Raw genomic sequence first — 27,157 nt, 5'->3', positions numbered from 1 at the left:
CAGTCTGGTTTAAACAGGCTAGTGCTTCTTGCACCTCTAGTGGGGATACTGAGCTAAACACAAAACAAAGCCAATGGAAGGTTTCACTACTTTATTAACCTAAGAAATAGCTGTTGCATTCTCATTCTTAATACAATGTACAATTTGTGCTCATTTACAAGTTAAAGCCTCATAAGGACTCATAGGTTACAACCTTTTAGGAATGAGTTTGTTGAAATGGGGAAGATAGCACACAGATGACTGCCAGGTTGTAAAGCTCTTCCCGGTTTTCAGTGAGTGGCATTTTCCGTGGCAGCCCGATGAGAAAGCAGGGTCTTAGCTCTTTGTCCTTCATTGGATATGAGAGACCTGCAGGGAATGTTGCAGAACGGAGTCTGGGGCACATTACATGTTGAAGATAGAAATGTCCCAAATCAAGCTGACATGATGAACACACCCCTGGATACATCACATGGTTGTGAGTGATTGGCTAGGTGTGGTTATTGACAGGTGTGGTAACAGATTAGAAGTCATCCAGGAAAAAAAACTGATTGGCTAGATGGAGTTGTTGACAAGCCTGAGGACCAATAAGATTTAAGAGTCATCTAGAGAGAAGGCCCAGTGTGTGTTGGGGAAACACTGGGAGCTGAAGTCTTTGTCACCCCTCACTCGCTCTTTGATGTCACTCCTCACCTGAGACAAACACAAGTCAAGGTTAGGGCCTGTTAGTCTGACGTTGACACACTTCCAAGTCTTGTTCACCCTGCTGTTTCAGAGTGAACATGAACCAGAAAGAGGTTTGGGCTCAGTTTATTTACTTTTTAAACTTTTGACTTTTCCTTACAAATGTATGTTTAATTGGCTTAGGGATGACGTTGCACCCTCTAGAAAGCAACACTGGCCATAGTTTACCTGTTCTTGGTAGGCATCCTGCAGCTCTGGCTCCTCTAGCTCCCCCTGGAGGCTATCTGGGCTAGTGACAGGTATGGCTCCTGCAGCCCGGGCAGCCCGGCTCACTGCCACAGACAGGGACAGTTGAGGGCCCTCACCCTGGTGAGTCTGGGTGAGAGGGATAACAGGTCAACACTAACCAGAGGTGTTCAGTCGGTATGAAATGGGACTTTTTAAACGAGAAGTATTACCTCAACTTAAATGAGAAATGCTAATTTTTATTTGATGTTACACTTGCTTTAGAGATCAGTCAGAATAACCAGGAAAGTTCAGGCATTGGCTTCAAGAATGTTCCATGAGCAGTCTTAAGCACAGTGACAGTAATGAAGCCCCCCCCCACACACACACACACCTTCCTCCTCTTGGCAGGCATCCCATGGTGGTATGCGTCAGACAGAGGGGGCTGAGTTATCTTCCTCTGAGACAGCATGTCATGTCTGATGATAGGAACCCACTCCTGATGAACACGAACAAACACAGGTTGAAGAGGTGGGCCTGTAACTGTTTAGTCACACGTTCAAATACTACATCTGGTGGGCTTCTGGGCATCCTAAATGCCATCTCTTGACTTTGTGGCACTTAGCCCCTAAACCAGCCATTTCCAAACAGTCCAGGTTTCCCAAGCTGATTCAAATAACCAAAGGTTGAGTTGATTATTTGAGTCAGCTGTGTAGTGTTAGGGGGAGAAAAAAAAGCCACCCTTGGGATCCCCAGAACAGAGTTTGGGGAAACGCTGCCCTAAACAGTAAAGCATAGCCCCTTACAGGGGGCACTGCAGCTGCCCAGGGCTCCACATCTCCTACAGACTCCTCCCTTCCTCCTCCTGCCGCCATGGCAACGGCTCTTCCGATCTCCCCTGATGATGCTCTCCGCGAGGGGGTGGTCACCTCGGGGGACGCTCCAACTTCCTGTCTGTCCCCTGATGAAACCATGACCTCCCCTGCTGTGGTGGCTGGGGACAGACCTTCAGCTATCTAGTGATGAGATATATAGAGAGAGTAGCTGTACTGTATGAAGACTAACATGTCCTCAAAGCTGTGAACTTCCTTGATGATGTCATGGAATTACCAGATCTTTTTCTAAGTGTGCCCAAGCATGCAGTGTCCTTATAAGCCTCAGATAACACCACCTGGCTAGACTACCCTATGTACCTCCATACACAATCACTCACCTCCATGTTCTGTGTGTCTGTCTGCTGTCCAGCCTGTGCCTCAGGCTCTGCTCTCCGTGTGTGGATGACATAGTGCTGGATGTGGTCCTCAGTGACTGGGTTATGCTCCAGGATGACGTGGAGTCTCATGGTCAATATACTAGTCAGCCAGTTGACCAGGCTGGGGTTGACCTCTGCTGACATCCTCCTCTGTGGACATAAGAGAGAAAACATATAGCTCTATACCACCCACACCAAACAGGACTCAACCCACAACCTAAACTACCAGATACAATGGGATTCATTGACTAGTTTAGCAACTAGCTTGTACAGGACAAAAAATAAAAGTACTCGCTACTGAAAGTCGCTCTGGATCAGATCGTCTGCTAAATGACAATGTAAATGTAGTGAAACCCAAGAATATGTGGAACGGCTAGGGTCCTGAGGACCGGTGGGGGAAACACTAAATAGTGTACTAACGATGTGGTGATTGAGGACTTGGGTGAGAGCTCCCTGTTCCCCTTGGAGACAGTAAAGGTTGAGAGCCAGACATTCAAACAGACCCTGGGTGCAGAGCAGCAGCAGGCGGTGGCCAAACGTGTGGTCTGCAGAGAGGTAGTGACAAACAACAGATGTCCAGTCATGTTGCTGTTCGGTACTAGAGGAGGATTGTCAGTATTCCGGTGAACCAGTTTGGTAACAATGCGCAGGACCTAGTATAGCAAAGCTGTATTTTACCTAAGGGGTTTGCGTGTTTTACCTGTGCAGCGTAGGATATGCGTGGCCATGCAGGTGAACTGCTGTCTAAGGAAAGCGATGTTGCTTTGAATGAGGTCCACTCCCTCTCTCACTGTGGCCTGAGAGAGACCGGGGTACGGTATTATTACAGCATTATCAACATATTGTGACAATTTGAGAGTGAGTGAGTCTTACAAAGCTCTCTGTTATGTACTCCTCCAGGCCATTGATGAGGTCCTCAGATGCTGCCTGCAAAGACAAGGTAGTTTGTTTCTAAACATCAAGCAGATTGATCAAATAAAGATCAGACCCTTTTGAGTTGAAATGGCACAAACATTGGTCTTAATTCAAGTTCACTGCTAATGCAGAGAAGACTGGCAACTTCATGCCATCTCAACAAAACTGCAGGTGGCAGTAGAGCAGAGTTACTCACGTTGATATTGGCATTAGTAGGCTCTGGACCCTGCAGGTAGTGCTGGTTGAAGAAGTCAGTGAGCTGGGGCTGGATCCGGCTGATTGGCTGGGCGTTACCGTGGAGTAACAACACCATGTCCACCATGGAGAAACTGTGACCCACCAGAGACAACAGGTGCCTGAAGAACCCTGCAGGTCAAAGAACAAGTTCAGAAAAAACGTATTTCCCCTTCCCCCAAATAGGCCATCACATCACAGGTGACAAGGCACACCATCAGGTCAGGTGTAGATTGATAAATGTTTAGCTTTCTTACATGTATAGTCTAGTCATTTGGCAGACTCTTGACCAGAGACACTTACAATAAAAGTATTCAACATAAGTAGGTAAGACGACCACATATCCCAATCATTACAAGTAAAACCATGGAAATAGCCACAATCGTTTCTGTGCTAGCAGTATGTGTACGAGTGAACGACCAGTACAACAGTTAAGTGTCACAAGGTTTTTCCTTTCGTCAGTGACTCACCGACTGAGTCCCCAGATCCAGGTGTGAAGAGGTTGGTGGTCTGAGACAGTCTCTGGATGAACTGAGCGATGCTCTCCCCGTTCCCCTGCGGAGGCCCCATCATGGTGGAGAGGACCCCCTGGACAATACCTGTAAACAACTCCGGGCTCAGGGAGGGGTCCCCTACACCCTCAGGGGCCACCTGAGGGGGGGCAGGGGTGCCTTGGCCAGGGGGAGGCTCCTGGCCAGGTGAGGTTGTGGGTCGGGAGAACACGGGTTGGTTAGCCTAGAAATGGGAGAGGAACTGCTGGGTAACTGCAGTCATCTAGTTGTCTGGAGTTTACTTACACCTAATAATTAGCTAATTACAACTACTTCAACTAATTATGACTACTTTAACTTCATTACATGATTATATTACCTAAGAGTTACTTTTCAGTCAAAAGGATTATTAGAGTTCTCAAGAAGGTACCAATAGGGTTCAATAATTTTAATCTCACCTGGGTGAATTCTGACATGCCATGGAAGAACCCTGGGACTCCAGGTACGGTCACAGTGATTTGTGGGTCAGCTCCAGAACCAGGGCCTCCTGGCCCACCTGCGCCACCCAGAAGGGAGCCCAGGAGCTGGGCTAGGTTGGCCTCGGCAACCCCCTCCGAAGGCTGGCCCACAGAGGTGGTGTGGGTGGTGGTCTGGCCAGAGGGCAGGGGAGAGACTGGGTTGGAGGATAAAGAGGAGCTGGTGGATGTCTGGTCACCTGGAAGAAAGACTTGTGATTCACGGTTAATTTTCACAAAACAGAAATGTGTATTTTCCAAAATGGCAAATCAGTAGAAAGAATCTGAATATACCATGCAAAATCATAGTGATGTCACTAAACACTACAAAATAAAAACCATCATTCACCCAATACAATAATCAACCAATCACTCACCCTGGTGTCCAGGCATCTGTTGTCCAGGCATCAGGAGCTGTCCAACCAGACCACTGATCATCTGACTTACGGGAGAGTGAGCCAGAGGTGTTCCCTGGAAGAAGAGATCAGTTGATTGAGCGTGTAAGAGCAGGGCTGCACACCCAGACCAAAGTCCTTCCACAGACTTCTCCATGTCTGCATCTCCTTGCCTCACCTGTAGGTTGTGTTGTCCGCCAGTAGAGGGTACTGAAGACCCGAGGTTGATGTTGGTGACCACAGGCTGGGGGATATGGGGGGAGGAGGAGGGGTGTGTAACCACCACCCTGGCGCCAGGGGGCAGGAGGCTGTGAGGGGCACAGGGTTCAGAGCTGGAGGTGGTCCCGGGGACACCTGCTCCTGGTTGCCCGGTCTGTTGAGAGACCTGGTGGACGATGGCCTGCATGAACTCTGGAGGAAGGTCTGGGATGTGGACCGGAGTGGCACCTTCAGATTGAGAGAGCACAGAAATAAATACTGGATTAAACAGTCAGCAACATCCCAGGGACTGGTGGTTCAGAGACTGTGGTATATGAGTCATTTAAGGCTGTCTGTTGTATATACCATAGTGAATGTAGGGGTCAAGAGCACTCACCAGGCTGTCCAGTACCAATAGGGATCTGTTGTCCTTGGACCTGAGGGCTGCTGCCAGAATCTAATGGAGAGACAACCATGGAGAAAACATTAGCTTACAACTCTGAATATACATACTGGGTATGCAAGCTATTGTGCCATTCCAGGCTTGCGCTAACACAACTTTAAGGTTTCCTATAGGAGATCAACAATGACGACTGTCTCTCTCGGTTTGAATACCTAATGTATTGATAATTTGGTACACATGAAACAGTTAGGGCATGACAACTCACCAAGCGCAAGAGAAAATAAAAATGTCCCCTCCCTCACCATCCAGGTTCAACTGCATCATTACCACAGGCTCCATGGTCTGGTGCATCATTACCACAGGCTCCATGGTCACATGTGGAGCCCCCTGGCCCTGACCTGGCTGCTGATTGGCTGAGTTGGGCTGTGGAGGGAGGGCCTGGCTCTCTGGTGGGCCAGGGGCCTGAGAAGGTTGGGCTTGGCCCTCAGCTGCCTGCCTCCCATTGGATATCATAGTCACTGTGGTCCCCAGGTTTCTCTGAAGACAAGTCAATAATGTAAATTTGCACCGGACCAACAGCTAAATGCTGGTAAAAAGCGTTTAGTTAGTATTAGGCCCCGATACTGAAATACAACAATTGCTGAGTGTATAAGTGGATGAAACTCCAGTGACCTACCGGGACGTGGTGGGGCATACCACCCTGCAGCAGGACGGGGGAGCCGTAGTGGGACATGGGCCGAACCACCTGGAGGTGATGGGGGGGAGGAGTGGCCAGGTTACAACGCAGGTCGCTAAGGGCAACCAAGGTGTTGCCAAGGAGACGGAGAGCCTCCCCGACCAGGTTGAGAACGTGCTGGTCCTCTCTCTCCTGGGTCTGACGAAAAAAGAACAGTGTGGTAATTGATTCACATCTGTTTAGGGCTCCATTTTCCTCATGCAAAACACTACTGTCACTGACCTATTCAAAAATACTCACTATACTCTGCGGTGCAGTTTATGATGCAACTTTTCTGATCGACACCATTAAAGTTAACCGCCTAAGGTCGATGTCTGCACCCACGCTGAAATCTAATTAGCATAATACAAACAGCCCCTTAAAAATGTATCAGTATAAACTAGAGATCAGATTGGCATTGGATGCATCTCAATCTACTGCATCCGCCAGTGTTGCACTTCCTCATCTGCAGTGAAAGAGCTAGAGTGGGGTTTGTCAGACCATAAGATATCACAAAAATGGGACTTCTCACAAAATCACCTGTAGCATCCGAACGGTTTGGACTACAAACTCTATGGAAAGGCGACACTCTCCGTTTTGCTCTACAGCAAACAAGCTTCTTGGGACTCGTCGGAAGTCAGTACAGCCGATCTGCCAACTTCTGTCTGTAGCGTCCAAACAGTTTGGGCTACACACTAATATGAAATGCCAGCTGTTATGCTCTAAGATGCCCACAGGCCTCATCTGAAGGTCCCCCGGTACCAGTTGAAAAAAATGACCTGAAGTATTTATAGAGACCCATTTTTGGCACTAAGCAGAAAACAAAAGTGTCCTGATCTTTCTCATCTCAGATATGTACACACATACATTGTAATTGTTGTATTATACAATACAAAATGTAGATATGCCTTAATGTGTTTTTGACCACAGGAAGAGCAGCTGTCTTGGCAGCAGCAAATGGGGAACTTTAATAGATACAAATGACAGGCACCAGAAAAAAAACTTCCTTTCAAAATTAAACAATATGATCCTTGCTACAACCTTCTGAAAACAATTCCATATTGCTTAGTATCCCCCCCACGGCTTAGACTCTTGAGGATGAAAATGTAACTGGAGTATAAGGTTGAAGTTTAAAAAAACAAAGTGATGTTGTATAGGTTGCAATAGCTAGTTGCTGGGAAATGGAATTGTAGTGTTTACGTTGTTGATGTAGTCCGCTGAAGTGGCAGCTCCCAGGATGGAGTTAGTTCTCTCTATGAAGGGACCCAGCCTCTCCTCCACCCTCCTCACCTCTGACAAAACCTCCACCAGCTCCACTGGGCTGGGAGAGAGACAGCTGTGTGTTCAGGAGGCACAGAAGAGGAGAGCGTTTTGATTGTACTTGAACTGGATTTTCCTTTTGATCACTTACTTGGGCCCGGAGTGGGGTGGTCCCTCTGTCTGGGTGGAGGAGGTGGGAGGGGGTGGAGCAAGAGGGGAGGAGTCCATAGGCTGTGCTGCTCCTTTAGTGGCAGCTGTAGAGGAAGATGAAGAGGTGGACTGAGAGGTCTCCGGCTCGGCTCGAGATGGCACGTCACTGGGCTGACCCTGCAAACAAACATGTCTAAAAAGGTCAACTCACTGAAAATAGATGTGTAGTACATCATAATAATAGCATAACATGGTATACGAGTTGTAACTACCTCCAGTCTGTGGAGCAGAGATTGGGTTTCTCTTAGCAAGTTCTCAGCCAATTGCAGCCTCATCCTGGGCTCGCTCTGCACTGATTGGTCAACGTTGATATGCATATCTATTGAGCCATTGCGCTAGAAACAAGACAAATCATGAACATACCTTAATAGTAATATTAGGCATGACAATAAACAGTGTTAAAAAGACTGACTCCAGTGCTGGTGCTGACTCTGGTATTCCTTCCTGCTTCTCCCACGCCTGCCATCATCTGCTGCACTTGCATCTGCCAAGGAATTCAGTTATTAGTACTACTACACTTGATACATTCAAATCTATATTTGTTTGAATAAATCTAAAATTGTATTTGTCAAATGCTTCATAAACAGGTATAGACTGAGAAATGCTACCAGGTCTTTCTCAAAAATGCAGTGTAAAAATAAACAAGTGATAGAAAAATAGCAAGGAATAAATACACAATGACTAAGAATAACTTAATATACACTGGGTACCAGTACCAAGTCGATATGCAGGGGTACAGGGAATCAGAGTTAGATACAGTGGCTTGTGAAAGTATTCACCCCCTTGGCATTTTCTCCTATTTTGTTGCCCAACATGGAATTAAAATAGATTGGGGGGGGGGGGGTTGTACCATTTGATTTACAAAACATGCCTACCACTTTGAAGATGCAAAATATTTGTTGTGGTGGGGGGGGGGGGGGCTTGAGCGTGCATATCTAGTCACCCCCAAAAGTCAATACTTTGTAGAGCCAACATTTGCAGCATTTACAGCTGCAAGTGTCATGGAGCATGTCTCTATAAGCTTGGCACATCTAGCCACTGGGATTTTTGCCCATTCAAGGCAAAACTGCTCCAGCTCTTTCAAGTTGGATGGGTTCTGCTGGTGTACAGCAATATTTAAGTCAGACCACAGATTCTCAATTGGATTGAGGTCTGGGCTTTGACGAGGACATTCCAAGACATTTAAATGTTTCCCCTTAAAGCACTCGAGTATTGCTTTAGCAGTATGCTTAGGGTCATTGTCCTGCTGGAAGGTGAACCTCCGTCCCAGTCAAATCTCTGGAAGACCAAAACAGGTTTCCCCTCAAGAATTTCCCTGTATTTGGTGCCATTCATCATTCCTTCAATTCTGACCAGTTTACCAGTCCCTGCCGATGGAAAACATCACCACAGCATGATGCTGCCACCACCATGCTTAACTGTGGGGATGGTGTTCTCGGGGTGATGGTGTTGTGTTTGCGCCAGAAATAGCATTTTCCTTGGTGGCCAAAAGCAACATTTGTCTAATCCGAGTACTTCCATATGTTTCGGGGAGTCTCCCACACGACTTTTGGCCAACACCAAACGTGTTTGGTTATTTTTTTCTTTAAGCAATGGCTTTTTTCTGGACACTCTTCTGTAAAGCCCAGCTCTGTGGAGTATGGCTTAGTGGTCCTACGGACAAATACTCCAATCTCTGCAGTGGAGCTTTGCAGCTCCTTCAGGGTTATCCTTGGTCTCTGTTGCCTCTTATTAATGCCCTCCTTGCCTGGTCCATGATTTTTGGTGGGCGGCCCTCTCTTGACAGGTTTGTTTTGGTGCCATATTATTTCATTTTTTTAATAATGGATTTAATGGTGCTCTGTGGGATATTTTTTTTTATATCCCAACCCTGATCTGTACTTCTCCACAACTTTGTCCCTGACCTGTTTGGAGAGCTTCATGCCACTTGCTTGGTGGTGCCCCATGCTTAGTGGTGTTGCAGACTCTGGGGCCTTTCAGAACAGAGATAGATATATAGATAGATATATATATATAACACAGATCATGTGACAAATGGCACACTGGTGGACTTCAACTAATTCTGCGACTTCTGAAGGTAATTGGTTGCACCAGATCTTCTTTAGGGGCTTCAGAGCAAAGGGGGTGAATACATATGCACACACCACTTTCAGGGGTTTTTTTTGTATAATTTTTTATAAACAAGTTACATTTTCCATTTCACCAATTGAAACTATTTTGTTCATGTCCATTACATTAAATGAAAATCCATTTAAATTAGATTGTAATGCAACAAAATTGGAAAAATGCCAAGGGGGATGAATACTTTTGCAAAGCACTATGTGATGTACATACAGGTAGGGATAAAGTGACTAAGCAACAGGAAAGATACACTGCTGATACTGTATGTGATTAGTTATAAGAGTAATTGCAAAAAGGGACAATGTAGTTAGTGAAATAGTTACCCGGACTAACTACTTAGCAGTCTTATGGCAACAAGCTTTTCAGGGTCCTATTAATAAATACTCTATGAAACAGCTGCACAGTAACACACAACCTTGTCTCACCTGTATCTGCTGGGGGTCCATGATGTTGACGGGCAGGTTGAAGGTTCCCAGCATGACGTAGCTGTTCCCGTTGCGGTCCTGGGGGCCTCCCTGGGAGGAGGAGGCGGCACCTCCCTCTGTTCCTCCTGATGACACTCTTCCTCGCCCGCCAGCAGATTGGGAGGTCTGAGGAGGAGCACGCTCCACTAGGTGGATCACCTTATCAGCTACATCTGAAAAGGAAGAGTGAAGGGAGTGAGAAGGAGCAGATAAGAGTGCAGGAAAGAATGAGTGGAGGAGAGAGGAGAACAGCAGGTCAGAGGATACTAGAACAAGGTGCTCTCACTTACAACACCACCAATATACCTTTACTGAATCTCACATGTTGCCTTTAAAATGATTAATCTCAATGGTTTTAAAACAGTGCAGAGACCATGTATGTAGTAAACTCAGAAAAAAAAACGAACCTTGCCTTTTTCAGGACCCCGTCTTTCAAAAATAATTTGTAAATATCCAAATAACTTCACAGATCTTCATTCTAAAGGGTTTAAAACACCGTTTCCCCATGCATGTTCAATGAACCATAAACAATTCATGAATATGCACCTGTGGAACGGTCGTTAAGACACTAACAGCTTACAGACGGTAGGCAATTAAGGTCACAGTTATGAAAACTTATGACACTACAGAGGCCTTTCTACTGACTCTGAAAAACCATCAAAAGAAAGATGCCCAGGGTCCCTGCTCATCTGCGTGAATGTGCCTTAGGCATGCTGCAAGGAGGCATGAGGACTTCAGATGTGGCCGGGGCAATACATTTCAATGTCTGTACTGAGAGTCGCCTAAGACAGCGCTACAGGGAGAGACAGGACGGACAGCTGATCGTCCTCGCAGTGGCAGACCACGTGTAACACCTGCACAGGATTGGTACAGGACGGCAACAACTGCCTGAGTTACACCAGGAACGCACAATCCCTCCATCAGTGCTCAGACTGTCCACAATAGGCTGAGAGAGGCTGGACTGAGGGCTTGTAGGCCTGTTGTAATGCAGGTCCTCACCAGCAACATCACCTATGGGCCAAACCCACCATCGCTGGACAAGACAGGACTGGCAAAAAGTGCTCTTCACTGATGAGTCATGGTTGTGTCTCACCAGGGGTAATGGTCAGATTTGCGTTTGTCATCAAAGGAATGAGTGTTACACTGAGGCCTGTACTCTGGAGCAGGAACGATTTGGAGGTGGAGGGTCCATCATGGTCTGGGGCGGTGTGTCACAGCATCATCGGACTGAGCTTGCGGTCATTGCAGGCAATCTCAACGCTGTGCGTTACAGGGAAGACATCCTCCTCCCTCCTGTGGTACCCTTCCTGCAGGCTCACCCTGACAGGAATATTCTGTGCGTGATTTCCTGCAAGACAGGAATGTCAGTGTTCTGCCATGGCCAGTGAAGAGCCCGGATCTCAATCCCATTGAGCACGTCTGGGATCTGTTAAATCGGAGGGTGAGGGCTAGAGCCATTACCCCCCAGAAATATCCAGAAACTTGCAGGTGCCTTGGCGGGAGAGTGGGGTAGCATATCACAGCAAGAACTGGCAAATCTGGTGTAAGTCGCTCTGGATAAGAGCGTCTGCTAAATGACTTAAATGTAAATGTAGTCCATGAGGAGATGCACTGCAGTACTTAATGCAGCTGGTGGCCACACCAGATACTGACTTAATTTTGAGCCCCCCCTTTGTTTAGGGACACATTGTTCCATTTCTGTTTGTCACATGTCTGTTGAAATGGTTCAGTTTGTCTCAGTTGTTAATACAAATTAATACACAAATATTTACACGTTAAGTTCGCTGAAATTAAAACAGTTGACAGTGAGAGGACGCTTCTTTTTTTGCTGAGTTTATATTACTTAGTCTCCATTGAATAGAATAGTTGCTGGCTTTTTTACTCACTGTAGTCATTTAGCGTCCTCTCGTCCTGCAGCACTCTGTCCTGGTAGATTAGTCTCTGCTTTTCCACTGGGATATCCACTGACGCAGATATATGTTCTTTGAACTTCTTCAATGTCAACTAAAGGAGAAATACCAGGCTCAGTACATCGCTAGTACAGGGCTGAATAAATGCATGTCCCACTCAAGTGTACAGCAATAAAGACTACAACGAAGTTACCTGGAATCCAAACGGATATACGCCGTTGGATTTCAGGCTAAAACAGAAGTCACAGCCTACCTCTCTCCGGACAGTGTAGCTCCTGCTCCGGGAGTCCAGGGTCTTCACTGTAACCTCTATGGTGCTTGCTGACTCCTCCATGTTTCTCTGCTAAGAGCACAGATAAATAATCAGAAAATGTACTTAATCCAAAAATGTCCAGCCATGAAGACAATTGGGGTGTATTCATTGCAGAAACAGCTTAAGAACCAAATTGAAGCAAACGGAAAGGAGGGACCTAACGTTACCCGAATATGTCCAATAGAAACTTTCGTTTGAGTTTTCAGTTTGGAGTAAACGGTTTCTGTAGCAAAATGTTTTGCAACAGAATGGGTTTAATGATTACACCCCTGGTGTTTATCCCATCACCTCTCGATTAGCAGTTAATAAATCTTTGAGTACAATACCTGTATTCCCACTTGAATCGAGGCTGTTATTAGCTTGCTAGCCAGCTACCCAATCTACATGTATTTAAATCAGGAAGCCAGCTGACGTTTATGTTTTATTTAACTAGGCAAGTCAGCTAAGAACAAATTCTTAATTACAATTACGGCCTATCCCTGACGACGCTGGGCCAATTAAGCGCCGCCCTATCGGACTGCCAATTACGACCGGATGTGATTCAGCCGTTAATCTCAATTATAATTGATTTTGTCTTCGTTCAACGTCATAGCACGGAAATACACTGTTGATGAAATTGAAATGGCGTTACATGAGCAATTATCTACTTAGTCTATTCAAATATTTACAGTTCATATTCGTTTGAATGGTTGCTAAAAAGTGCGACACCATCTAGTGCAAGGACCCATATGACGCACAAAATGGGGAGTGTCCATTATAAATGCCTGTTTGTTTTGGTACGAGTCTGTGTGCCTAAGCATGTTTCCCATGCCAATAAAGCCATTTGAATTAAGAGCGCGCACACAGCAATAACTGTAGACTCGAAAACAAATTGTACAAATTATCAATTTACAGTTGCATTTTAACATCAGTGTATCTAATGTACTTGAATGTACACGCTCCCTCTTAACGCGCTCACTCTCTGGGCCTTGGGAATTAGATTGAGTGGTGTTCCCTTTAATTCCTCCCGCTCTCTTTCCTCGTCACAGTTTGAGTTTAAAACCGGTCTATTTTTAGCTGACGCCAAGATGGTTTGTGGTCATGGGCGCAATGTTAACCTATTACCTTCATGACAGAACGTTCAGAACTAGACCGTTGAGCACAAATCCCACAGACAATGCTTTCACTTTTCATGTGTTCTCTTATTGGTGCAGATAAGGCAGTTGGCGAGGAGATGGGCTAATTGCCATAGGCGTAGAATAGCCACCATCAAATCAGAAATCAGCCGAATATCTATTTCAGGAGTAGAGCTCCTACTAGTGGAAATAAAATAACACTGCAGTTGTGGAAATGTCATGATTTAATTCTCAACATTGAAGGCATGGAGCACTGCATAGGTATTCATAATTTCCAATCCACTTTCTTACTAAATGAATACTCAAAACATTCAAAGATTTATCTACCACAAATGTACAACATACAAAAGGTGTCGCTTCAAAGCCAAACTGCAGAGAATTCAAAACAAAACCAGTACAAAAAGGCAATAGATTGATCGCTTATCATAAAGGTCAGAACTGATCCCAGATCAGTTTCATGATTGCCGATGCTTAAATGGTTCATGTTAGAATTTCAGCAAGGTGAGCTGATCTTAGATCTTTGCCTAAGGGCAACTTACTTCCAGAGTGATATGAGAGGTAACAAAACAAAAAATGAGGGAAACATCTTAACTGAATATTTTAACTGAGGCTATGTCCGAAATGCACCCTATTCCCTATATAGTGCACTGCTTTTGACCAGAGACAAATGTGCATTATATAGAGAATAGGGTGCCATTTGAGATGGATCCCAACTCGGGTTCTCTGTTCATCCAATAAGAAAAGAGAAAACAACAAACACATGTTCATCTGAAGACCCCAGTCTTTATGCTTATGAAAAGAAAGATACTTATGCTGTTAGATGCTTCACTTAAGCTCAGACAACATTCAAATAACATGTTTTTTATGGTTTAAAAGGCAATAAGGAGCTCAATGCGAACGCACAAGAGGCCCCTGATTTAAAAAGAAGTTGAAGTTTGGTCCCATATTCATCCATTTTAACAGTTTAATGTCTTGTGAGTTGCTATGGTCTACGAGGCAGGGAGATGCTTAGTTGAAGAATAGTTTGAGTCTGGATGTTATCCCGTTTCAGCTCGATCCAATTAATCTCAGTCAGTCAATCTCGTTATGAAAGGCAGTGATTAAGCTGAGCTCAGTTTGATGCTTAATCACCCGATAAAACTAATCTTAAAAATAAAATAATCTTACTGGAGAGTGCACAGTAGTCATAATAACAGACATAGATAGTTTGATAAAAATGAAAGACAAATAAATACCTATACATAAGAAAAAAGTAAAACCCTCTTTACAATAAATAGCCAAAGTTTTTCTAAAAACTTCAGGTATCCAGTTTCTGTAACTCATGTTGGAAAGTTAGAAAGCATGAAGTCCTTGAAAACACTAGCAGACAAAACAAAGATGGAGTATTGGTGTGAGATGGTGTCCGGAGGAACGGATCGGCTCCACCCTCCCTCATATCCTCTCACTAACCAACTATCTCTATCCATCTCTCCATCCCTACCTCATCCTCCTCTACTCTCCAACATACCCAACCCTTCTCCGCCACCATCTCTCCCTTTCAGTCTCAATCTCCTCTATCCGCCTGACAGTTTCTTATTTCCCTCTCGATCCACCCCTCCTTATCCAGAAATAAACTATCCCTCGCTCCTTCTCCCTGGTAGGACATACTATATCTTCTCTGTTGTTGGGGCCTGTAACTGTAGAATATAGATTTGTTTGGTAGAGGTCCAGTCCTCCTCCTATCCCTCCTCCCTCCTTTCTCTCTGTCATAGGCAGTAGATGGATCCATTTGAGTGTCTCTCAGTCTTCTTTCTTCTTCTGTCCAGGGAGGCTGCAGGTCGGCTCCTCTGTGTTGTAATGGTCCACACTGAACCCGTTGGTCAGCGGGTCGGTGGGGGGGGTAGAGGGGGTTTCCCTGGAGGAGAGAAGGTACTCCTGAGCAAAGTCTGGGTGCTGCACCACAAACCGACAGAAGTCATCTGCAGATGGATATAGAGAGGGACAAACAGAGAGAAAGATTGTAATGGCAGGGTTGACCGTGATTCCGTTAGTTGGATTTCATTACATTTTAGTCATTTAGCAGACACCCTTAACGCCGAGTGTGACTTACAGTGCATTCAGCTTATAGTAGTTAGGTGACACAACCACATATCACAATCATAGCTGGTAAAACCTTTTCTTTAAATAAGCAACTATCAGCAAAGACAGTGCTGGTGATGAAAGACAAGTGCAAGTGTTAGTGCAAGAAAGGCAAGGGTGTTAGTGTGTGATATCACCATGTGTGATCTTCCCTGCGTCAAGTGTGTCGATTGCTGAGAACAACTCTGCAACGTCGACCTCTGCTACTCCCAACGCCGTTCTCAAAATGGACGCCAGCTCTTTTTCCACGATCGCCCTGTCCTCCTTCGCCTCGTACATCTGAACGGGGTCAGGACATAGGACAGTTATAATGCTTTAGAGCAGACAGTTATTTTATAACGCTTTATTGTAACAGGCATGGGGCTATTATAGTATCTAGTAATAGCAGTCATAGGGCTCTTATAGTGTTTCATAGGAACTGTTATAATGTTTCATTGTCTTTCACTCACTCCAAAGGCGAGCCTGAGGGTGTCCATGGCTTTAGAGGGTTGACACACCACAGATAGGGCTATCACATACTCCCTGACATCTATTTGGCCATCTTCATGCTACAGAAAGAGAAAGATGTTTATTTCTACTAATTTTGATTGCATGAATAAAAGTAGTGTGATACTACTGGTATGTGAGTTGTGTGTGGTGTGTATTAGATACCTACCTGGTTAAAAAGGCTGTGTAACTCTGTGAGCATGTCCGTCACAGGTAGGTCGAGGTACTGAGCAAAGTCCTCCAATCCCAGTCTGCATCCCCAAATGTTCCTGGCTCTGCTAGCCTGCTGCAAGACTGTATCTGTAGTCCCTGTTCTCAACCTGCACATAGAGAACACTTGGTTAAGAACTACATTTCCCACTACTGTCCAGGGGTGTGGCTAGAAGCTAATGAAGTGGTATTTAAAGTTGAGGTCACAACAGGGGAATTGCAGTGTGGGGGGGGAAAAATAACACTACACACACACACAAACACACACACAAACACACACACACACACACACACACACACACTGAACAAAAATATAAACAACATGGAACAATTGCAAAGACTTTACTGAGTTACAGTTAATTTAAGGAAGTCAGTCAATTGAAATAAAATAATTAGGCCTTAATCTATGGATTTCACGACTGGGAATACAGATAGAGGCATGGATCAGAAAACCAGTCAGTATCTGGTGTGACCACCATTTGCCTCATGCAGCACGACATCTCCTTCACATAGAGATGATCAGGCTGTTGATTGTGGCCTGAGGAATGTTGTCCCACTCCTCTTCAATGGCTGTGCGAAGTTGCTGGATATTGGCGGGGAACTGGAACACACAGTTGTAAAAGTCGATTCAGAACATCCCAAACATGCTCAATGGGTGACATGTCTGGTGAGTTTGCAGGCCATGGAAGAACTTGGACTTTTTCAGCTTCCAGGAATTGTGTACAAATGCTTGCAACATGGGGCCGTGAATTATCACTCAAACATGAGGTGATAGCGGCAGATGACTGGCACGACAATTGGCCTCAGGTTCTCATCATGGTATCTCTGTGCATTCAAATTGCCATCGATAAAATGCAATTGTGTTCGTTGCTCATGCCTGCCCATACCATAACCCCACCATGGGCCACTCTTTTCAAAACGTTGACATCAGCAAACCGCTCGCCCACGCGACACCATACATGCTGTCTGCCATCTGCCAGGTACAGTTGGAACCGGGATTCAACCGCGATGAGCACACTTCTCCAGCGTGCCAGTGGCCATCGAAGGTGAGCATTTGCCCACTGAAGTCAGTTACGACACTGAACTGCCGTCAGGTCAAGAGTACAGATTATTTTATAGGACAATACACAAACGTTATTGAGAAAGACAATTAGAAAAATACAATTATATTGAGTGAATGCATTTCTCTTAGTCTTGATAGGAGAGACTAAAATTGAACGAAGGTTACTTGTTGATGTGAAAATCTAAAGTGACAGATTTTAAGGTTGTAAAATATTTGGCAGAAAAATTCATAAAAGGGTCCCGCTGAAAATTAGATTGAAAACTACTGGTTTAATGGCTAAATCAAGTACATCTCAAATACTTTGAAATACTGTATGATCTAGTATCTTAAAGTATTCAACATACAGTGCATTCAAAAAGTATTCAGACCCCTTGACTTTTTCCACATTATGTTACAGACTTATTCTAAAATGTATTAAATCTTTTTTCCTTCTCAATCTACACACAACACAGCATAATGACAAAGCAAAAACAGGTTGAGACATTTTTGCGAATTTATACAAAACTGAAATATCACATTTACAAAAGTATTCAGACCCTTTACTCAGTACTTTGTTTAAGCACCTTTGGCAGCGATTACAGCCTCGAGTCTTCTTGGGTATGACGCTAGGAGCTTGGCACACTTGTATTTGGGGAGTTTCTCCCAGTCTTCACTGCAGATCCACTCAAGCTCTGTCAGGTTGGATGGGGAGCGTCGCTGCACAGCTATTTTCAGGTTTGAAACACAGTTGTTTCAGGTCTCTCCAGAGATGTTTGATCAGGTCCAAGTCCGGGCTCTGGTTGGGCCACTCAAGGACATTCAGAGACTTGTCCTGAAGCCACTCCTGCCTTGTCTGTGTGCTTAGGGTCGTTGTCCTGTTTGAAGGTGAACCTTCGCCCCAATCTGAGGTCCTGAGCGCACTGGAGCAGGTTTTCATCAAGGATCTCTCTGTACTTTGCTCCATTCATCTTTCCCTTGATCCTGTCTAGTCTCCCAGTCCCTGCCACTGAAAAACAACCCCACAGCATGAGGTTGCCACCACCATGCTTAACTGTAGGTATGGTGCCAGGTTTCCTCCGGACGTGACACTGAGCATTTCGGCAAAATAGTTCTATATTGGTTTCATCAGACCAGAGAATCTTGTTTCTCATAGAGTCTTGTCAAACTCCAAGCAGGCTGTCATGTACCTTCCATTTGGCCACTCTACCATAAAGGCCTGATTGGTGGAGTATTGCAGAGAGGATTGTCCTTCTGGAAGTTTCTCCCATCTCCACAGAGGAACTCGAGAGCTCTTTCAAGAGTGACCGTTGGGTTCTTAGTCACCTCCATGACCAAGGCCCTTCTCCCCTGAATGCTCAGGTTTGGCTGGGCGGCCAACTCTTGGAAGAGTCTTGGTGGTTCCAAACTTCTTCCATTTAAGACTGATGTGTTCTTGGGGACCTTCAATGCTGCAGACATTTTTTGGTACCCTTCCCCAGATCTGTGCCTCGACACAATCCTGTCTCAGAGCTCTATGGACAATTCCTTCGACCTCATGGCTTGGTTGTTGCTCAGACATGCACTGTCAACTGTGGGACCTTATATAGACAGGTGTGTGCCTTTCCAAATCATGTTCAATCAATTGAATTTATCGCAGGTGGACTCCAATCAAGTTGTAGAAACATCTCAAGGATGCTAATGGAAACAGGATGCACATGAGCTCAATTTCAAGTCTCATAGCAAAGGGTTTGAATACTTATGTAATACATTTGCAAACATTTCTATAAACTGTTTTTCACTTTGTCATTATGGGATATTGTGTGTAGATTTTTTTATTCCATTTTAGAATAAGGATGTAACAAAAATGTGGAAAAAGTCAAGGGGTCCGAATACTTTCCAAATGCACTGTATTCATTTGACACAGACCTGCCTGTTTCCTTAGTGCTATTTTCCAGTATTATCAGTAAGCCCAGTAGTATTTCAGTAACATTTCCCAGTATTATGGTGCTTGCCTACGGAGCTGTGAGGGGAACGGCACCGCAGTACCTCCAGGCTCTGATCAGGCCCTACACCCAAACAAGGGCACTGCGTTCATCCACCTCTGGCCTGCTCGCCTCCCTACCACTGAGGAAGCACAGTTCCCGCTCAGCCCAGTCAAAACTGTTCGCGGCTCTGGCCCCCCAATGGTGGAACAAACTCCCTCACGACGCCAAGACAGCGGAGTCAATCACCACCTTCCGGAGACACCTGAAACCCCACCTCTTCAAGGAATACCTAGGATAGGATAAAGTAATCCTTCTCACCCCCCCCCCTTAAATGATTTAGATGCACTATTGTAAAGTGGCTGTTCCACTGATGTCAGAAGGTGAATTCACCAATTTGTAAGTCGCTCTGGATAAGAGCGTCTGCTAAATGACTTAAATGTAAATGTAATTATCAGTAAGCCCAGTAGTATTTCAGTAACATTTCTCAGTATTATCAGTAAGCCCAGTAGTATTTCTCAGTATTATCAGTAAGCCCAGTAACATTTCTCAGTATTATCAGTAAGCCCAGTAGTATTTCTCAGTATTATCAGTAAGCCCAGTAGTATTTCTCAGTATTATCAGTAAGCCCAGTAACATTTCTCAGTATTATCAGTAAGCCCAGTAGTATTCCCCAGTATTATCAGTAAGCCCAGTGGTATTTCAGTAACATTTCTCAGTATTATCAGTAAGCCCAGTAACATTTCTATTCCCCAGTATTATCAGCAAGCCCAGTAGTATTTCAGTAATAGTTCTCAGTATTATCAGCAAGCCCAGTAGTATTTCAGTAATATTTCTCAGTATTATCAGTAAGCCCAGTAACATTTCTCAGTATTATCAGTAAGCCCAGTAGTATTCCCCAGTATTATCAGTAAGCCCAGTGGTATTTCAGTAACATTTCTCAGTATTATCAGTAAGCCCAGTAACATTTCTATTCCCCAGTATTATCAGCAAGCCCAGTAGTATTTCAGTAATATTTCTCAGTATTATCAGTAAGCCCAGTAGTATTTCCCAGTATTATCAGTAAGCCCAGTAGTATTTCCCAGTATTATCAGCAAGCCCAGTAGTATTTCAGTAATATTTCTCAGTATTATCAGTAAGCCCAGTAACATTTCTCAGTATTATCAGTAAGCCCAGTAGTATTTCAGTAACATTTCTCAGTATTATCAGTAAGCCCAGTAGTATTTCTCAGTATTATCAGTAAGCCCAGTAGTATTTCTCAGTATTATCAGTAAGCCCAGTAGTATTTCAGTAATATTTCTCAGTATTATCAGTAAGACCAGTAGTATTTCCCAGTATTATCAGTAAGCCCAGTAATATTTCTCAGTATTATCAGTAAGCCCAGTAGTACTTCCCAGTATTATCAGTAAGCCCAGTAATATTTCTCAGTATTATCAGTAAGCCCAGTAGTATTTCCCAGTATTATCAGTAAGCCCAGTAATATTTCTCAGTATTATCAGTAAGCCCAGTAGTACTTCCCAGTATTATCAGTAAGCCCAGTAGTATTTCCCAGTAGTATTTCAGTAAGCCCAGTGGTATTTCAGTAAGCCCAGTAGTATTTCTCAGTATTATCAGTAAGCCCAGTAATATTTCCCAGTATTATCAGTAAGCCCAGTAGTACTTCCCAGTATTATCAGTAAGCCCAGTAGTATTTCTCAGTATTATCAGTAAGCCCAGTAGTATTTCCCAGTATTATCAGTAAGCCCAGTAGTATTTCCCAGTATTATCAGTAAGCCCAGTAGTATTTCCCAGTATTATCAGTAAGCCCAGTAATATTTCCCAGTATTATCAGTAAGCCCAGTAGTACTTCCCAGTATTATCAGTAAGCCCAGTAGTATTTCCCAGTATTATCAGTAAGCCCAGTAATATTTCCCAGTATTATCAGTAAGCCCAGTAGTACTTCCCAGTATTATCAGTAAGCCCAGTAGTATTTCCCAGTATTATCAGTAAGCCCAGTAGTATTTCAGTAAGCCCAGTGGTATTTCTAAGTTTGACCAGTAAACCACTAGTATTAGTCTTAGTATTTCCCAGTAAACCCAGTATTATTTCCCAGTATGACAATGAGGTACAGGAGATCGCTCATACCCTACCTACGCATTCAGACACTTAAACGAAAATAGATTGTAAGAGATTAGAATAAACATTTATAGAATTTTTTAAATACTCTTATATTATTCAACGTCAATCTTTTGTTATAAACAACAAAACAAGTCAGTGTTCTTAAACTGTTAAGGACATGTAATAATGCTGAAAGACCAATAGTAAAGTCAACTCACCCGAGCCTTCGAGCGAGTCTATTGAACTGCAGTAGGCTGCTGTTGGTAGGGACACGCAACGGGCCCTTTGCTTGGCTCAGCTGGCAGTCATCAAATGACAGGTCTGTGATGGGCAGCTCCAGGGCCCTATCAGAGCACAGAGAGAGCGGTCAGGACCCGCCCCTGACATGTCAGATATACTGTATACAATTTATAACATTTTTGACATGTGTTTTTCTGGATTTTTTTGTGGTTATTCTGTCTCTCACTGTTCAAATAAACCTACCATTAAAATTATAGACTGATCATTTCTTTGTCAGTGGGCAAACGTACAAAATCAGCAGGGGATCAAATACTTTTTTTCCTCACTGTATGTGGCGGGCATTTCGAGAAGCACAAGAAACACAGATAGACAGATGCAAACTCAATGTAAAAGCTTAATATAAGGCCACAGACACAGTACTAACTTGGCCATGATGTGTCTGACATTGTTGGCGAACAGAGCAGGGTTGTTCTTCTCTTCCTCTGAAGGAGTGTAGAGCGGTAGGTACTGGAGGGAGATAAAAAGTGATATCACCCGTCCATCTTCCGTTTCTTTATTTCTTCACATTCTTTTGTCAATGTCTGTAAGCAGGAAGATGCCCCACTGTCTAATACGCTGCAGTCAAATAACCCCTTACCTCAAAAAATAACCCTTACCTCAATCTCTATGGGGTTGTGAAACTGGCACAGTGTCAGCCACAGTGTCTCAAACCTGAGTAGAGGGAGTGAGAGAGTAATCAGTCCATCCAGAAAGGGAAAAGGAGTTAGAGGGAAAGACTGATGTGTGTGTGTGGGGGGGCATCCTCTAATCTAAACCATATTGCCAGACCTCTCCACAAAAAAAACAGAAAGAGGGCGATCGAGGGAGAAGAGTAATAGAGAGGAGAGAGAGAAAAGACAGACAGAGCAAAATTCCATTTTAAAAACGAGGAAGAGATACTCACGCTCCAGGGCCTTGCCATGTCCATGTGATGGTATCCTGTCAGAAGAGGAAGAAGAAATGGGTTACACGCCGCAGGACTGGGACCTACAGAGGCTGCATCTCCTCTGCTTACTGAGATACATGAACAGGGATCAAATCAGACATGATTGTCCGTTTTTTCAAAAGGTCAACTTAAGTCACCTATTTTCGGAAGAGTTGCATTTGTCAAAAGATGGACCATTCGTGATTTTTGTGTCAGACAATCATCTCCGTTGTCATTCATCCAACAACCGATAACTCCCTATAAAAGCATTGGATCCGTTCGAAACACTCGGACACAAAATCCCAGTGTGTTCATTGGTTACACACAGCAGGACTGAGGCCTACAGGGGCTTTCTCTCCCCTCTCCTTTGTCTGCACTGGTCTGAAAACACTGGACAGCTGAAAGCAACATGGAGGATCGTCTACCTGAGACTTGCTTTTACTTTCAGTTATTTTGTGCTATTGCAGGAAAAGGAAAGGAGGAGATGAGGAGAGCAAGCCACTGTAGACTATTTTAGATGCAGGAAAGGAGACGAGGAAAGGAAGCCACTAGACTATTGAGATGCAGCCGGGGAGTCTCTCTACTGCACATGGCTTTCTAGTTCAAGTTAGAGCAGGTAGTCACAGGTTTATAATTAATGAGGGTGTGAAGGGGCAGTGGAGAGAAGGACATGAAACCTGAGGGAGGGAGAGAGCACAAAGACAGCGAGAGAGATTAACTATCACTCCACACGAGCATGAAGCCACTCTGCACGGACACAGACCGACTCACACCGTGAGAAGAGAGAAACCGTCAACGGAGGGAGGGAGAGAGGGATGGTTTGGAGGAGAGGAGGGAGGAAAGAAAGAAAGAAAGAAAGCAGAGCTTAGTTGTATGTTTACCATTTTGTTGGGGTAACGCAGGACTACTGGTTGAACTGGAACTGCTGGAATGAAGGCCCCTGAGGTGAGAGAAAGAAAGACTAGGGTTACTGAGTGACTGTGTCTGTAGTGTTTTTAAAGAAGCATATTCATACTTGGCTTTGGCAGTATAACCTATAACGGTGTATTTGCAAATAGCCACAGGATGTTTTCTTAATACCGTCAACACCGGAAAATTATTATTTTTAAAATATATTTTTTTAATACATTTTAATATTTGTTGCTACTTTAAGTCAATACCTGCAGTCAACTTGTGTAATACGTTAAGGGAATGTAGCAGATCGTACTCTTCTTTTCACTGGTCACATAATTATTTTGATAATGAAGCTTACAAGCAAACAACAACGAGAGACTTGAGTCACGTGCCAGGTGAATGTTTGCCAGCTCGACCTCATAACTGTTAAGTTAACTAAATGATTTTCAGTTGTGCATTTGGTTAGCTAATTTAGGAGCTAGCTAGTTATCTAGCTAAGTGGTTAACTTCATGCAAAATTAAGCTTCTCTTGGTAACATCAGATAATCCCTTCCTGGATCAAGAGCCTTGCTGTCTAATACTTGTTTTATGCGTGCAGCAAACGGAGTAGCATTTCTGAGTTACTTGCATGACCTTATGAGCTGGGATGTCTGTCCTGCAAATAGTTTGTCAGAGACTGTATAAAATGTTTGCAATACGCTAGTTAGCATTTAGCTTGCATTCACAATGGGATTTTACATGTACTTGATAGCATTGCTAACCCTTGCATAACAGCTCAGTGGGGTTGGAAAATAGTGCCCCTTGTGTTCAAACAAACATGAAGGTATGACAATCTGGATACTGCCCAAGCCGAATTCATACTGGGTAGATGACTGTCTTTCTGTGTGTGTACGATGACTGAGGTTCTGACAACCCTCACCCCAGGGACACACAACATCACCAGCCTGTGATAATGAATACAGTAGTACAGCCTGGTCATGAGACTGCTGAAGACTACCCTGACCTCTGGCTGCAATGGAACAATTACCACTAGGATACTGTAGGAGTAGAGAATCTGGATGATACAGTTGAAGTTGGAAGGTTGGAGTCATTAAAACTCGTTTTCCAACCACTCCACAAATTTCTTTTTGACAAGTCGGTTAGGACATCTACTTTGTGCATGTCACAAGTAATCTTTCCAACAATTGTTTACAGACAGATTATTTCACTGTATCACAATTCCAGTGGGTCAGAAGTTTACATACACTAAGTTGACTGCGCCTTAAACAGCTTGGAAAATTCTAGAAAATGATGTCATGGATTTAAAAGCTTCTGACAGGCTAATTGACATCATTTGAGTCAATTGGAGGTGTAGCTGTGGATGTATTTCAAGGCCTACCTTCAAACTCAATGCCTCTTTGCTTGACAGCATGGGAAAATCAAAAGACATCAGGAAAATAAATTGTAGACCTCAACAAGTCTGGTTGATCCTTGGGAGCAATTTCCAAATGCGTGAACATACCACGTTCATCTGAACAAACAATAGTTTGCAAGTATAAACACCATGTGACCATGCAGCCGTCATACCGCTCAGGAAGGAGACGCCTTCTGTCTCCTAGAGATTAACGTACTTTGCTGCGAAAAGTGCAAATCAATCCCAGCAAAACAGCAAAGGACCTTGTGAAGATGCTGGGGGAAACAGGTATAAAAGTCTCTATATCCACAGTAAAACGAGTCCTATATCGACATAACCTGAAAGGCCGCTCAGCAAGGAAGAAGCCCTGCTCCAAAACCACCATAAAAAAAAGTCAGAATACGGTTTGCAACTGCACATGGGGACAAATACTTTTTGGAGAAATGTCCTCTGGTCTGACGAAACAAAAATAGAACAGTTTGGCCATAATGACCATCGTTATGTTTGGAGGAAAAAGGGGGATGCTTGCAAGCCGAGGAACACCACCCCAACCATGAAGCACGGGGGTGGCAGCATCATGTTTTGGGGGTGCTTTGCTGCAGGAGGGACTGGTGCACTTCACAAAATAGATGGCATCATGAAGTAGGAAAATTATGTGGATATATTGAAGCAACATCTCAAGACATCAGTCAGGAAGTTAAAGCTTGGTCGCTAATGAGTCTTCCAAATGCAGAATGACCCCAAGCATACTTCCAAAGTTGTGGCAAAATGGCTTAAGGACAACAAAGTCATGGTATTGGAGTGGCCATCCCAAAGCCCTGACCTCAATCCTATAGAAGATTTGTGGGCAGAACTGAAAAAGTGTGTGCGAGCAAGGAGGCCTACAAACATGACTCAGTTACACCAGCTCTGTCAGGAGGAATGGGCCAAAATTTACCCAACTTATTGTGGGAAGCTTGTGGAAGGCTACCCGAAACATTTGACCCAAGTTAAACCATTTAAAGGCAATACTACCAAATACTAATTGGTTGTATGTAAACTTCTGATCCACTGGGAATGTGATGAAAGAAATAAAAGCTGAAAGAAATAATTCTCTCTACTATTATTCTGACATATCACATTCTTAAAATAAAAGTGGTGATCCTAACTGACCTTAGACAGGGAACTTTTACTAGGATTAAATGTCAGGAATTGTGAATAACTGGGTTTAAATGTATTTGGCTAAGGTGCATGTAAACTTCCGACTTCAATTGTATAAATAAATTACAGTGAGAGAGAGAGAGATATGAAGGAGACATATGAAGGTCTGTGTGAGAATGACTTGTTAGAGAACCATTTTAGTACAGCGGAGAGGAAGAGATGAGAGAGGGAAGAAGAGAGCCAGTCAGAGGACTAAACAAGAAAAGACGCATTGGTCAGAGACACCAACAACTAAGAGGGACAAAACTACACAGACAATTCACATACCGCCTCAACAGATCCATAGATGACGCAATAGCACTCCACACTGCCCTTTCCCACCTGGACAAAAGGAACACTTACATGAGAATACTGTTCATTGACTGCAGCTCAGCGTTCAACACCATAGTGCCCTCTAAATGCATCACTAAGCTACGGGCCCTGGGAATAAACACCTCCGTCTGCAATTGGATACTGGACGTTGACGATCCACCCCCAGGTGGTGAGAGTAGGCAACAACACATCTTCCACGCTGACCTTCAACACGGGGCCCCTCAGGGGTGCGTGCTTAGCCCCCTCCTGTACTTCCTGTTCACTCACGACTACGTAGCGGCACACGACTCCAGCACCATCATCGCTGACGACAACGGCGGTAGGCCTGATCACCGACGGCGAGACAGCCTACAGGGAGGAATTCAGAGACCTGGCAGTGTGGTGCCAGGACAACTACCTCATCGTCAGCAAGACAAAGGAGCTGATCGTGGACTACAGGAAACAGAGGGCCAATCACGCCACCATTCACGTCGACAGGCTGTAGTGGAGATGGTTGAGAGCTTCAAGTTCCTTGGTGTCCACATCACTAACACAGTCGTGAAGAGGGCACGACAACGCCTCTTCCCCGTCAGGAGACTGAAAAGATTTGGCATGGGCCCACAGATCCTAAAAAAAAGTTCTACAACTGCACCATTGAAAGCATCTTGACTGGCTGCGTCACAGCCTTGTTTGGCAACTGCTTGGCTTCTGACCGCAAGCCACTAGTGCGTACGACCCAGTACACCACTGGGGGGGTCGAGCTCCCAGCCATCCATGACCCCTACACCAGGCGGTGTCAGAGGAAGGCCCTAAAAATTGTCAAAGACTCCAGCCACCCAAGTCACAGTCTGTTCTCGGCTCC

General features: G+C 44.4%; 2 protein-coding genes across 7 annotated transcripts in view; both read right to left on the bottom strand.

The window, feature by feature from the left end:
* Positions 1-73: 73 nt before the first annotated feature.
* Positions 74-12,982, bottom strand: LOC135552004 (large proline-rich protein BAG6-like). Of its 4 annotated transcripts, none has more exons than XM_064983342.1 (24): positions 12,611-12,982; positions 12,225-12,314; positions 11,948-12,065; positions 10,023-10,234; positions 7,889-7,960; positions 7,689-7,811; positions 7,418-7,593; positions 7,207-7,327; positions 5,968-6,165; positions 5,594-5,828; positions 5,286-5,345; positions 4,869-5,137; positions 4,673-4,766; positions 4,239-4,507; positions 3,760-4,024; positions 3,252-3,421; positions 3,014-3,067; positions 2,841-2,937; positions 2,561-2,685; positions 2,102-2,290; positions 1,695-1,904; positions 1,283-1,387; positions 892-1,038; positions 74-672 (listed from the first exon to the last, which is right to left on the bottom strand). In XM_064983342.1, exons 2-24 carry the CDS (start codon positions 12,303-12,305, stop codon positions 574-576), a joined length of 3,489 nt encoding a protein of 1,162 aa, XP_064839414.1. In that variant the 5' UTR covers positions 12,306-12,314; positions 12,611-12,982; the 3' UTR covers positions 74-573. The 4 variants fall into 4 exon arrangements, with proteins under 4 accessions (XP_064839414.1, XP_064839416.1, XP_064839415.1 ...); XM_064983344.1 differs by having other exon boundaries at positions 4,239-4,495; XM_064983343.1 differs by having other exon boundaries at positions 12,225-12,311.
* A 623-nt stretch (positions 12,983-13,605) lies between these two features.
* The window catches only part of lpcat1 (lysophosphatidylcholine acyltransferase 1), a 78,317-nt gene continuing 64,765 nt past the window's right edge, over positions 13,606-27,157 (bottom strand). For all 3 annotated transcript variants that reach the window (XM_064983339.1, XM_064983340.1, XM_064983341.1), the window contains 9 exons: positions 23,399-23,457; positions 22,497-22,531; positions 22,210-22,264; positions 21,978-22,060; positions 21,532-21,657; positions 16,173-16,323; positions 15,967-16,065; positions 15,655-15,796; positions 13,606-15,357 (listed from right to left, as the gene is read on the bottom strand). In XM_064983339.1, coding sequence (XP_064839411.1) covers positions 15,179-15,357; positions 15,655-15,796; positions 15,967-16,065; positions 16,173-16,323; positions 21,532-21,657; positions 21,978-22,060; positions 22,210-22,264; positions 22,497-22,531; positions 23,399-23,457 — 929 coding nt within the window. In that variant the 3' untranslated portion in view covers positions 13,606-15,178. The remainder of the gene's footprint in view (positions 15,358-15,654; positions 15,797-15,966; positions 16,066-16,172; positions 16,324-21,531; positions 21,658-21,977; positions 22,061-22,209; positions 22,265-22,496; positions 22,532-23,398; positions 23,458-27,157) is intronic.

Source organism: Oncorhynchus masou, chromosome 13 (assembly GCF_036934945.1).
Source record: "Oncorhynchus masou masou isolate Uvic2021 chromosome 13, UVic_Omas_1.1, whole genome shotgun sequence".
Classification (NCBI taxonomy): domain Eukaryota; kingdom Metazoa; phylum Chordata; class Actinopteri; order Salmoniformes; family Salmonidae; genus Oncorhynchus; species Oncorhynchus masou.
The sequence above is the reverse complement of the archived record's forward strand: the minus strand, read 5'-3'. Positions and strand labels throughout refer to the sequence as shown.

What these genes read in the sequence shown, in the direction of transcription:
- LOC135552004 (XM_064983342.1), bottom strand. Translation starts at nt 12,305, where the DNA reads ATGGAGGAGTCAGCAAGCACCATAGAGGTTACAGTGAAGACCCTGGAC. An exon ending in TATTGGTACTGGACAGCCTG is followed by an intron (nt 5,138 to 5,285) that starts GTGAGTGCTCTT and finishes CTCAATCTGAAG; the next exon opens with GTGCCACTCCGGTCCACATC. An exon ending in CAGACACACAGAACATGGAG is followed by an intron (nt 1,905 to 2,101) that starts GTGAGTGATTGT and finishes TCTCATCACTAG; the next exon opens with ATAGCTGAAGGTCTGTCCCC.